Source organism: Phalaenopsis equestris, unplaced genomic scaffold (genome assembly GCF_001263595.1).
Source record: "Phalaenopsis equestris unplaced genomic scaffold, ASM126359v1 Scaffold000347, whole genome shotgun sequence".
NCBI lineage: Eukaryota > Viridiplantae > Streptophyta > Magnoliopsida > Asparagales > Orchidaceae > Phalaenopsis > Phalaenopsis equestris.
This window is the reverse complement of record NW_018164789.1, coordinates 1,238,233-1,252,232: the sequence shown is the minus strand read 5'-3', so window position 1 is coordinate 1,252,232 and position 14,000 is coordinate 1,238,233. Positions and strand designations below refer to the sequence as shown.

General features: G+C 34.2%; 1 protein-coding gene across 13 annotated transcripts in view; it reads right to left on the bottom strand.

The window, feature by feature from the left end:
- Positions 1-14,000, bottom strand: part of LOC110026041 (ubiquitin-like protein ATG12) — a 52,737-nt gene that overhangs the window by 35,124 nt on the left and 3,613 nt on the right. For 6 of the 13 annotated variants that reach the window (XM_020726796.1, XM_020726798.1, XM_020726801.1 and 3 more), the window contains exons 4-5: positions 6,914-6,982; positions 6,749-6,811 (exon numbers count right to left, since the gene is read on the bottom strand). The exons of 1 other annotated variant lie outside the window; for it this stretch is intronic. In XM_020726796.1, the coding sequence (XP_020582455.1) occupies positions 6,749-6,811; positions 6,914-6,982 (132 nt within the window). Of the gene's footprint in view, positions 1-2,137; positions 2,449-2,479; positions 2,522-2,794; positions 3,398-5,020; positions 5,298-6,744; positions 6,812-6,913; positions 6,983-14,000 lie in introns of those variants that run through there. 6 more of the 13 variants (XM_020726797.1, XM_020726805.1, XM_020726795.1 and 3 more) reach the window with 5 other exon arrangements.

Sequence of the window (14,000 nt, the reverse complement as noted above, 5' to 3'; positions counted from 1 at the left end):
GGATGTCAAACTGACTCGTCGTTCGCGAACAGCTCGTGTTCGGTTTGTGTTCGGCTCGTTCGTTAAGAAACGAACACGAGCTTATTTCAAACAAACTAAATTTTAAACGAACCGAACACGAACACAAGCTTTGTTCGTTCGTGTTCGGTTCGTTTACACCCCTACGCTAGCTATCTTTTGAGAGTTAAATCGATATGATGGCCATTGAAAATTTCTTGTCATCATTTCATCAATCAATGTATACGCCTTTGCAAATGGCTTAGACATGAGTGAACCCCCTGTTGCTACATCTATTATGACCAAAGAGATCCCATCAGTCAGTTATAAAAAGTTGGAATGATAAGTCTCGTGGCTTGGGCACTTCTAGAGCATCTCTTTAAACATCACCCAAGTATTGTATATGGATTCACCATCCAACTGAAAGAGAGATGTGATGCCATTCATTTGTAAGTTCGGCAGTTTTTTAAGGTGTGAAATACTTTGCTAAGAATTTTTTAGCAAAGTCAGTCCAAGTAGTTATAGACCCTGAGCTAAAGAATTCAACCAAACTTTAGTTTTTATCTCTAAGAGACCATGATAATAAATTAAGTCTAAAGCGTCGTTCGAGACACCGTTATATCTAAAAGTTGCACATATTTCTAAATGAGATTAAAATCTTCCACGTGTGAGCCCCCGACTTGATTATTTTGGGTCATTTGAATGTATAGCAGGTTTAAGTTCGAAAGTGTTGCCCTGAATGATATTGGCTTATTGATACTCATATGAATTTCATCTAACATAGCGTTGGCAAATTCTATAAATGTTATTCCTAGGGTTTAAGTTCGGAAGTGTTGCCCTGAATGATATAGGCTTATTGATACTCATATGAATTTCATCTACCATAGCGTTGGCAAATTCTATAAGGGGTCTGAAATGTTATTCCTGAGGTGGATTTGTCATCTCTCTTAATTGCTTTTTGAGTTTTTTTAAGTTTCTGATTTTTTACATTCTTTTTCTAATTCAAGGTAGTACGGTGCTAGTTCTGAAGTTCCAGTCCTACGCATACACAAGTAGAGTGATCTAATGAAGTGGCCCTAAACAAATAGAGTAAAACAAGTGAAAACTAAAAACTAGCAAATAATGTGCTGAAAGTATAAAACAAACAATACACAAGAATTTAGACAATAAAGAGAAAGCAGCAAAACAGATGCACGCACTCAATATTTTCGGAATGTTTATAACAAAGCAAACAACAAAACACTTACAATAAATGCACAATACCATAGTTTTCAAGTCTAAAACATAATGGTCTGGATAAAATTTTTAAAAAATTAAAAATTCAACGTCGTTTCCCGACAATGGCGCCAAAAATTTGATACGAACCTAATATTGTGAAGCGCTGGTAAATCACATAAGTATATGTGTAGTTCAAGTAAAATACGGATCAAAGCTCGTATATCGATCCTACAAGAAACGAGTGAAATTCAAAAACTAAAACTTCTAATATACCGTTTTTGAATCTAGCAAGAGTGTTTGATTTTTTTTATATTTTTATTAAGTCACTACTACTAAATTTCAAAATAAAAATATCCTAAGCCAATGAGGTACGAGTTTCAAATAAGTTTTATGTTGTTTGAAAAAATCTCCTCTGAATTGATTCTACAGGAATATAAGTCATAATTTGTGATTCAAATTGTAGATGGCAATCAAGAGGGATACTCATCCTTATCCCCTCCTAGGCATTTAAGAAGGTTCGACAAACATACAAACTTAGTTCCCTAAAACAAGTGTTTAGCTCAGGATTCCATTTCTCCCTAAAAGATTGCACTAATCTCTATTCCCCTAAATTAATGTGATTTAACCTAATTGTTCCCCAAGAATTCTACTGAAATTCAAAGTTCACAACATGTTTTAACAATCCAGCTAGCTAGGATAAATGTAAAAAAAGAATAGAAGCTTAAATCACCACCTAATACAAATTACAGTGAAAATCAGGCAAGTTGATCCGAACCTTACATTTCAACATCCAATTCAAAGGAAAATAGAAATTATAGTTAGTAAACATGCTTGAAAACAACAACAATTTCATTTCATTCATAATAAATAACACAAGCAAATGTTTAAATGATAGAACAAGATTAAGAAGATTGCACTAATATCTCTTCCTCCTCTAATTGAAATATTGATGTTACAAACACACTTATACATTGAAGAAGTCTCTAATTCACTCCTCTCCTCCATCACTTGCACTTGGATCTTCTTGCTCTGGCATTTTCTCCTCAATCCAATGCGTGTAGAATGCGTGGAGAGTCCCCTTTCCTATGAACAAAGGAGAATTTTGGGACGTGATGGTAAGATGTGATCCCGTCGTTGGCTTCCAACTTAACTTGAAGCGCAATTGCTTTGCACAGTCCGGTCACAAATGTGGCGCCCCGTATACTGCAATCCCTTTGTTGCTTCCCAGCTAGCTTGAATCATGATTGTTTCTAGTTATGATGTCATTTGTAAGCTCCGCAATCCTGTCAGATTCCCAAAATGCTTCCTAGAATCCAATGCTCAAATATCAATTTGATAGCAAAGGGATAAACTTTGACAGAGATTTGGGCAAACAATATTTTATTTCATCAACACAAAACAATACAACCCAAATACGTAAAGGATAAACACTTATAACTCAAGAGGTAGGCGATCTCTCTCAAATTCTAGCCCTATTACCTCATTTGAGAGGTAGGTGATCTCTCTCAAACCCTAACCCTAAGATTCAAGACAACAATCACACATAACATAACACAACAATAAACATATTAGCCCTATTTATATCCCAGAATAATAATTGACAATGACTAAATTTTTATTTTAGCCTTGCACCTCAAATAAATCTTCAAACTATGGTGGGCTCAACGCAGCAAAAAACATTATTGATGTTGGTCTAACACATTCCCAATTATATTCTCTGACTTTGTTGAAAAGGGTAAATGAGATCAATGTTGACAATAGATGTGGTAAATTTTTTAATTAGAGTCAAGTTGTATGATTAGATGTGGTGTGATATCCTGTGATGAAATATGTAACATTTTTTTCATTCGATCGTGGGAGTATCGAGTATGATAGGATACACTTCATAATGGTCATGAAAACAACTACTTGTCTATCAATGAATATGACACTATTCTAGGGTTTCTAGATAGTGAAAGAGAGAACACAAAAAAGGGTTAGGTAAATTTAGGATGGGTAGCGGAGGTGTAAGCAGTAATGAAGAATGAAATACGGCGTAAACAACAACTGGACAACAAGCTGATTGTGAAGAAACAACAAGTTGTTGTTGTTAAACGGCACGTGGCAGCAAGTTCGGAGAGGAAGTCTTCAAACTTCAAAGAGAAAAGGCCGCTTCGATTCAATCATTTTATAGGCACACCACCTAAGAAAAAAAAACATTTAATTAGAGAAAACAGAGAAAAAAAGTCTTCAAACTATATAAATAAAAGTCCCCTTGACCAAGTTCCACATAATAAATTTATATTAATGAATAAATGAAAACCTAATTATAAGTTAAAATATACTGAATAAGGGCCCGCAGAATGTGTTACAGGCAAAGAGTGGGAATTTTCCCGCTACAATCTCCTCCCGAGACAAATCACATCCCGATTCGTTCCTGCGTATGTGGATTTTGTGATTCCTCTTGACGCGAGGCATCTGCATTCAACTGAAAACGTATTTTACTTATGTCACTAAATAATTAGTATTGATGAGTACACAGACAGAGACAGGAGTTATAGTGCCTCATGCTATATTTCTACAAGCCATGAGAGATGCATCAGTTGGATGTCTTATTGATGTTAGAGGGCAATGAGATAAAGGAGTCGATACCTTAAGTATAAAGACCTCTATTGGAGAAATTCTAAAATTTTTTGACTGCCACCCTGCTATTTAGATTGTCATCCTAATGAGGGATTCAACATGTTATAGGCCCATCACTGGTGCTCCCGAACCAATGAATCCACTAAATACTAAATGCGACCAACAGAGTATGAGGAGCTGCAGAAACAAGTTGATGAACTAACCCGTGGACTAGTTCGTGAGACCACCAATCCATATGTCGTACCAGTTTTGATTGAGTCAAAAAAGAGTGGATCATGGAGATGGGCATTAATAATAGTCATAAAAAAGATCATTATCAAGTACCAATTTCTCATTTCAAAATTTGATGATTTACTTAACTAGACATGGAACCAGTGCCTTCTTTGAAATCGACTTGTGCACTGGTTGGCACTAAATCAAGATGAGACTATGAAAAGAGTGAAACAAAGCTTTTAAGACATTAGATGGACTGTATGAGTAGACAGTAATTAGTCCTTTGAGTTGTTCAAGGCACCAAGCACTTTCATGCGACTAATGAAAAATAGTATTAAGCTTACATTGGGCAGTTTGTGGTTGTGTACTTTGTCGGCATATTGGTATACAATCGTTCAAAAGAAGAACACTTGTAGCACTTGTAACATGCGTTGGGAGTTTTTCGAACATAGAAGTTATATGACCACCCGAAGAAGTGCCCTCTGCTAACACCCTACAGACATGCTTCCAAGGGTGCATTATTTCAGCAACCAACATTGAGATAGACCCAATAAAGGTCAAGGCTAGTGTCATAATGGAAACATGATAAGACACTTTAGCATGGACAAGGCATTTCTTAGTAAAAGAGTATTTATATTGGCTTAGGTTGGTACAAGATATGAAAAGACATGTCAGACAATGTAGGGTATTCGTTTGAATAAACCTCAAGGACAAAATACAGACTTATAGACTCCTCGTCCCACTTCAGAGGCACTTTGGTTAGATTGAGCATGGACTTTGCTGTGGGTTTGCCATGGACACAATAAAGATCCTGTTATGATAATGATAGACATCTTACTCCAAAATTGCACATTTTGTTCGTTGCCATAAGATAATGGACGCATCACACATTGCAGATTTATACTTCAAAAAAATAATTTGCCTACATCGTACACCAAAGAACATCAATTCGCACAGAAGTGTAAAATTTTTTAGCCACTTCTAAATAACTTTATGGGGTAAGTTAGGTACAAAGGTCCAATTTAGTACAGCAACACACCCAAAAATGAATTGTCAGACATAGGTTGTGAAATATAATTTGAAAAATCTACTCAAGTGTTTTGTGGGAAAGAACATTAAGCAGCAGAATATTCACAAGTTGAGTGCCTATAACCAATCCAGTAGCCAGTCCATAGGTCTCAACCCATTTGAGATTGTATATTGGCAAGGTCCTCTCACTCCATTGATGTTAATGTTGATACATCCAGCTATTGAACAAGCATAGAGAGTCAGGCATATTCAGACATTACATGAGTAGGTGAGAACATAACTTGCTAAGAAAAATGTTAAATATCAGAGGGAGACGAACAAATCTAAAAAATCTCAGGTCTTTAAGGAAAATGACTTAATATTGATCACAATAATAATGAGAGGTTTCATGCATGCTCTTTAGGAAACTCAAGCTTATAGCTAATGGTTCATTCAAAATCACAATGAAGATCAATGACAAATATGTACAAGGAGACTACAGTATTCCTGCTACATTTAATGTCACCGACTTGTCATCGTACTACGAGGAACTGGGAGCTTCCAATAAAGAAGGTGAATTCTCTCCTATCCGAGAAGAGTGACACATGAGTAGCTCTGTGATTCTGTGATCCCCATTTACACGAGATCGAGCTAGGGATGGAATCTCATCCCATGAGAATCAGAGCAGGAAACTTCACACCTTCAAATTGACGCCAAGCTTGTGGGCTATTGTTCATAATAGTTCAAATAGAATTATGTCAATTGTGAGGGAAAAGTATTTATATATAGTTATTTTTCTTACTCTAGAATTTTGGCTTTGATTTGATAATAGTAGAGATTTATTTCTCTGAAATTTTCCTATTCAAAGAGTTGTACCATCTTCTTCTTCTTCAAGTCGTGAGTTTGTACATTGAAGAGAACAGGTGTTAGAGCTTTTTCTTGTATGTGCTTCACTGCTCGAGGAGCCACCAGCTTCCTTGATGTTTTTAGCTCAGACATTTTCCAAACTTCTTGAATCCCACTCCAAACCGCACCAATGTCATGTATTCTCTTTCTCTAATTGTTCCACAATCCCTCCCTACTAAATATGATCCTTAAACACCATTTAGGATTCTTCGAACGGTGTCATAACCTTGAACTAATTTTAAATATTCATACTTTAAATCTTGATATTAAAATATTACAATGGCTAATATGAGTATTAAATATTCTAAATGAACAAGCTAATTTTTAATTCAATTTAACTTTAAATAGACCAATTTTATGTTAAACTTTACTTTTATTATCCTTCAAAATTAGATTATATAAAATATTAAACCAATTAATAGTTAAATTAATTTTACATAGCCTTTTAAAATAGTTGCATCATTATCGTTATTATTGCAGTTAGAAAGTAGCCTTAAGATGAGACTTTCTAAAATTTACGTGATGCTTTCAAAAATTGTACTATAAATTTTGTTTTATTACTGCGCACATGATTTATTTTCTTGCTTCAAAGAATGGTAAGTTGTATGCATTCAATATCAGAGTATTTTGTTGTAATGATAAGCAAAAATCTACTCCCACATGCATCGTGTGTTTTTTGGATGTGGATATCTTAAGAAAAATGGTAAATTCCAATAGAGCTCTAACAGAGATAATTATTTTCAAACTAAAAAGAACTAAAATTTGTCACGCATATACCACCTACATTGTAGAGATCAATCATCAATTCATCTGGATTTGGAGAAAATGCACTGTTGACGTACACGAACTGCCAAAAGATGGCGGAAGTTACCATAACAGTACTAATGCAAGTGCAACAATTAAACAGCTAGTATTTTCATAATAGTATTTTCATAAAGAACAGCCTTACCAGAGTATCTTTATGAAGTTGACGTCGTAGAAATTCAATCACGGTAGAGAATTTATTACTTCCAGCTGTCTGACAAAAGGTATTTGCAAATGAAGCATGAAGCAAAAAAAACCCATAGGTAACTCGCTTAAGTTTAAACTTATATAATGAAATTTTACTACAACAAATCATTAGAACAATGATAATCAGGATTTAAAGCATGATTCGACCAAAAAGTTTTAAAATTCTAAATAAAAGTAGATGAAGTTCTAACATGAATTACATTGCTACACTTTCGCATTGAGAATTAAATTGCGACATCCATTCTGTTACAACATTAAAAAAAGATTTTTGTAAGATATTAAAAAAGATTTTTGCAAGACAGGATGTGATCCCCCTAGCAACATTTAAAGACTGAAAGAAAAAAGGGAAAAAACCACTAGATTTCCATCATTAACATGAATAATTAAGAAATATTGACTAAATTTCATATACTAGCATGGAAAACAGTGTCATTCGAAATCAAAGGCAACTAATAAAGTTAGGTATGATGCAGGCAGAGAGGTCGCAGAAATTCAGTGATGAATATATATTTTGCATTTAAAAAGCATTAAATTATAGCATAGTGAAGCGTATAAAATGTAAAATTGAAACTTAAAAGAAGAAAATATAATTTAAAAGTGATTAGAACTCCTTATTACTTCAAAGCTAACATTTTGATCAAAGTCCAAAAGAAAATAGATGTTATTAATGTATCATAATTGTAGCGTGGGATGCTTACCACACCATAACCTCTCCCAACTAAAGCCTCTCTCGTCCCCTTCAAGAGTTCTGAGGAGGGATTTAAATAATGATCACCAATCAGCCCAGAACAGATAGTGATTAAATAAAACTTGAACACGAACCAAAAAGAGGACAAATATGGTCCGAGTAGAATGAATTAGATCCCATATATTTAGCTTTGTTGTCCGACCAAGTAACCGACTACTTATGAAAGCCCAGATGTGGAATAAAAGAAACAGAACGATAAAGTAGCAGGACTGTGGTGATATTTATAAGTGAGCATGACAAAACTTGCAGATGCCAGAGGAAGGGGGGAGCAAGAAACATTCTAGTTGGCAATGTTAATGGTTTGTAGCTATAGCAATAATGAAGTAGCAGAGAAAGAATGAGTCCAAAGGACAACTAACACCAGCAACTATAAATGAGCATGAAAAAGGAGAAAATCTGTAGAGTTACGGAAAGAGGTAGAAATATTTTAGATTGCAATGTTGACGATCTACAGCTACAAATATAATGTAGGATACAAGTGTGATGTGAGGGTGAAGCGAAAAACTATCATACATGTAAATTATGACCAAAGGTAAAGGAGTTGAAGGAAACAAATTCAAATAGAGCTAAATTTCGTATCCTTCTCTTTTATTCCTTTTTACTTGTTTGTTTATTGAAATATACAAGGAATAAAGCATTTTAAAATTTCATCGTATCATTCTAACTTAGTTATAGCATCTTATTCATTAAACTTGTACCACCTAATGCTATCAATAAGTTATTTTATTGTCATATTTTAAACAAAAATATGAATACTTGCAATATATTTACAATACTTGGTAAAATAATATTTTTGTAAGTTCCACTTTTTACATTAAAAGATTAATATTTAACAAAGCGATGGTATTTTGTACTAAATATATTGCAAATACTATTTTTTTTGGTTAAGTAAAAAGACATTATATTAGGACTACAATAATAACTTCACTCAAAAATTAGAACCTTGGACACTACATAAATAGAAAAGAACAAAATAATAATAATAATAATAAATGTGTTAACCACAAATAAACTGGATAAGGCAAATGATGATGAGTGTCTTATCTTTATAATGAAATACGACACCTCATGGCTGAAGTAATTTTATGTGTTAACACACTATAGGTGGATCATACGCTCTTCAGCCTTCAAAATGCTTTCTTTGAGTTCCACGTGTCTTACACTTGCATATGTACATATAACAAATTGTGAAATCCTATGATATGCTTCCCCTACACTTAGAATTAAAAATCATCACCTATCATTACATTTTTATTAAAAACATCTTTGCATCCTTAGTACAACAACAACAACAAGTGTTTATCCCACTAAGTGGGGTCGGCTACATGAATATTTTTCTCTATTGTATCCCATATATTCATTTAATTCTAATAATTTAAGATCATTTTTATATAATATACCCAAGCCTTTCTAGGTCTACCTCTGCCTTTTTTAACATAAGTCCAATCTAAAACATCTACTATCATAACCGGTTCATCGAATGGTCGGCGTTTAATGTGATCAAACCATCTAAAACGACTCTCTAATTTTGTCTGCCACTGGAACTACACAAACCCTATCAATTCATCTTTGCATCCTTAGTGAAAATCATTTTTTTTTTTTAACTTTTTGCTCACGCAATCATATTTGTTAACCCTTAAACTAGAGACCTTGTGGTTAAAGACAAAGCACCCAACCACTAGGTGTGTTAAGCCTTAAGTTAGAGACCTTATGCTTCGATACAGGGCACCCAACAATTAGACCAAGTGGGATGCACAGCAGAAATCACAACATTATCCATGGCATGGATATCAAACAACATAATACTTCTATGTTGGCATATATATCAAGATAAATAATATTTATGCTTTCAAAGATTAAATATTTTGTCTTCCTCTTTTGGTAAGTTTAAGTCCTTTATCCTTTGAGCTTGTGGTAACTAATGTGCATAAGAACTTTAGCCCGGGAACTAAGAATGATAGCCCCAATGGCATCAAGCATATCTGGAGTTCAGCTCATCCATGTATAATATACAATTATGTTTATATCTTAAGAATTATAAGTCGTTCATTGGACTGCATATTCTTTTAATGGAAATTAGAATTATTTTACTCAACATTATTGAATACGTTAGTTTGCTATTGAGGGTTCAACTCCATAAATAAAGGTCATCAAGATAAAAGTATTTAATGCAAGATTGATGAGGAGTGACACTCTCTTTGCCATAAATGTGAAATGCATCTTTTGTTTCAAATGAGGTGCTTAGAGAACAGACAATGGACTCACACCAGTCTAGCCAATTCAATTCTCAATGCCTCTTCATTTTGTTATTGTAATTTTTGGGAGGGAAAAAATAATTATTCCTCTTCAATTTTCTAAGATCTGGTTACAATATAAATAACATGGGAAGGCTACCACATAAGGAAAGCCATACGATCCTCATGCTGGAAAAAAATAATTAGACAGTACCAATAATAACTAATTCTAAAAATTTTAAATAATAAAGAATAAAAGATACTAAAAGGGAAAAAATTTAAAATTCCGACACCCCCTCAAGTTCTAGCATGATATCTATCAAGCCCAACTTGCTTACAAGGAACTTAAAAGTAGCCTAAAAATTATTTTGGTGAAGATATATGCTATTGTTTGCATTGTCGGAGTGAAAGGCGTGCAAATAGCTCCACAATCAAACTTCTCTTTTATGAAGTCTCTATCAATCTCCACATGTTTTGTGCAATCAAGTTATACTGGATTTTCTACAATGCTTATAGCCGCTTTATTGTAATAATATAACATCATTGGCATGACTATCGGAATCAGTAGCTCTTCAAGAATTCTCTTTAGTCATCATCTCACATACTCTATTAGTCATAGCTTGACATCCTGCCTCGATACTACTCATTGTCACCACATTATGTTCCTTACTTTGTCATGTAACCGGATTTCCCCATATATAAGTACAGTATACGAACGTCGATCTCCGGTCAACAATTGAGCCTATACAATCTGCATTGGTATATGCCTCAATATTTTGTTGTGTGGTCTTACAAAATGGTAAACCCTTACCTATTATACTCAGGTATCTAAGAACTTTGTTAACTGCTTTAAAGTGTTTCTTAGAGAGTATAAATTGACTTACCAAACTTAAAGCAAAGGCGATTTATGGCAGTATATGTGATAAGTATATCAACTTTCCCGCCAACTTTTGATATCGAGTTGCATTCACTGGGTCACCATTCTTCTTATCTTCTAGCTTCTGATTGTGATCAATTGAAGTGTTTGGAGGCCTACAACCACGCATATCAGATTTCTTCGGGAGATCAAAAACATAATTCCATTAGAAAACAACAATCCCTTAGATCTAGCAACCTACATGCCAAGGAAATACCTCAGAGATCCTAAGTCATTGGTCTCAAAAACTAATGAACGGAAGTCTTCAATTGGTTCATTCATCTACGTCATCTCTAGTGAATTATATCGTCCAAAAACACGATCAGTATGGCTATCTTCCCATCTTTTGAATGTCTGAAGGATATTATATGATCTCTTTGTCATTGAGTATACTCCTGACCTTTAACTAACAATGTAAACTTCTCAAACCTTGCTCTTTGATGACTAATTCAACCTGTACAAGAATATTTTTAGTTTGCACTTCTTTGTGTCGAACATCCTACTATAACCTCGAAGTGCATCCATGTACACTTTTTACTCTAAGTCCCCAGGGAGAAATGCATTTTTATATCCAACTATTGAAGAGGACATTCAAGATTAGCTGCAAGTAACATAAGAACTCTAATATAGTGTATTTTGCGACAAGGGCGAATGTCTCCAAGTAATCGATGTCATAGGTCTGAGTGCATCCCTTGGCAATCAGTCGAGTATTGTACTGTTCTAGAGATTCATCATAATTATACTTGACTGTAAACACTCATTTGTATTTGATAGTTTTCTTTCCTCTAGGTAGGTCAACAAATTTTTATGTGTTATTTTTTCCCTAAAGCTTTCATCTCCTCGAAGACAGACTCCTTCAACTTAAAAACTTTCAGAGAATCCTACACAATATTAGAATCTCTATGCAAGACAAATGTGTGGTAAAAGCCTGAAAATTAGATGAGAGATTTTCATATGACACATAATGAGATAACGGATGTTAGGGGTAAGACCTCACCCCCTTATAAGCAGCAATGACATGACTAGAATTATTAAGTTAAGAATTGGGGCTAAACTTAGATTCGGGATTAGAATTCTCAAAACTCGAAGATGAAGTGAACTGATCATGGGCAAAAGCTCATTGCCTAGAGGATTCATAGATCATGGGCAATCCAAAGAATATGTAAACTTTTTATTTTGAGTTGTCATTTGTCGTGAGCAGACAATGTCAAATGATACCAATTTCGTAGTTCTTTTTCTTGTTTCCTCTTTGTTAGTTGTTATGAAATTATTTTGAGAGCCTTTGATTTAAAGAAATTTCTAAAAAATAGCCGTCAAATTTTTGTTTTGTCCCATCCCCCTTTATTAGTTGTTATAGGTCTAAACTTAGGTTAAGGACAAGAAGATTTAAAACTCAAAGATGAAGTGAACTAACCATGGGGTAAAGGCTCAGTAAGGACATTACCTAGAGGATTCATGGAATATGGGCAATGCAAAGGATATGTAGAATTTTCTTTTGAGTTGTCCTTTGTTGTGAGTAAACAATGTTCAATGGTATCAATATCTTGGTTCTTCTTGTTTCATCTTTATTAGTTATTATAAGATTATGAGCATCACGACATGGCGCTATATAAAAGATTGAATCGTCTTCAATATCTAAAAAACTCGACCCACTTTTTCCAGATATTATATAGCTTTTATTTTTAGGCTGAACAATCAAGGTTAAGGAGATATTAATTTGTGAGCCCTCTACTTGAAGAAAGTTCCAAAAAATAGTAGTTAAATCTTTGTTTTGTCCATTCCCCCAATGGACATGAGGTCAAAAAAGGGGTATAATTAAAAAAAGGTGGCATTCATAGAAACAAATATTTTTTAAAAAAATAGGATTAAAACATTATACCCCTTTTCGGTGAGAGTATAAACAACAAATACACATGTTAAGGCTAAGGATTTAAGTTTAGCTTTCATTTTATTTGTTATCCATTCGGCATACCTTCTAAATTTCTTATAATCATTTATAAATCTTAGTATTATTAGATTTTCCACCATCTAACGCCATCTGTTTTCATGTGCTCTCACTATTGGCATGTTCAATAGCCCTACTTTCATCATTTAGTGGGATTAAGGCTTTGTTGTTGTTGTTGTTGTTGTGCCCTTTGTCATAGTGATTCTAAAGGGATGTTTGGTTTACAAACATCTCAAAAGATGCGAGTTGTTTGGTTTGTTGACATCTCTAAATAATAATGTATAAATAAATCCTATGTCCTAATTTAATAAGGAAAAAAGTTTCAACTAAAATTATTCAACATTTGGAGAAGTCCAAACATCTCACTATTTTGTCCATTACAACAACAACAACAAAGCCTTAATCCGACTACGTGGGGTCGGCTACATGAATCCTTTTTCTCCATTGCATCATGTTTAGTGTTATATTTTCCTTTAGTTCTAGTAAATTAAGATCATTTTTTTATACAATAAGCCCAAGTCTTCCTAGGTCTACCTCTGCCTTTCTTAACACAAGTCGAACCTAGAACATCTACTCTCCTAATTGAATCATCAGATGGTCGACGTTTAATGTGACCAAACCATCTAAGACGACTTTCTCTAATTTTGTCCGTCACAGGAGCTACACCAACCCCATCACGGCATTTTGTCTCAGTGTAAAGCCACTCATCCACCTAATCATTCTCATCTTGGCAACACTTAACTTTTTATTATGCTTCTTTTTTAAAGGCCAACATTCAGTGCCATAGAGCATTGCAGGTCTCACCACCATCTTATAAAATTTTCCTTTCAGTTCAAGCGGTACTTTTCTATCATACAAAAGGCCCGAAGCATTCCTCCACTTCAACCAACCAACTTGAATTCTACTATTAACATCCTCATCTATATCACCATCGCTTTGAGCAACGGACCCAAGGTATCTAAATCGATCACACATTCTAATAATTTGATCACCCAAAATCACACTTTTGTCACTAAAGCTACTACTACTAAAATAACATTCCATGTATTCAATTTTAGTTCTACTTAGATGAAGGCCTTTAGACTCCAACGTAGACCTTGATAATTCAAGTTTTTCCTGGGCTTTTTCTCTCGTTTTATCCACGAGAAGGATATCATCAGCAAAAAGCATACACCAAGGTAC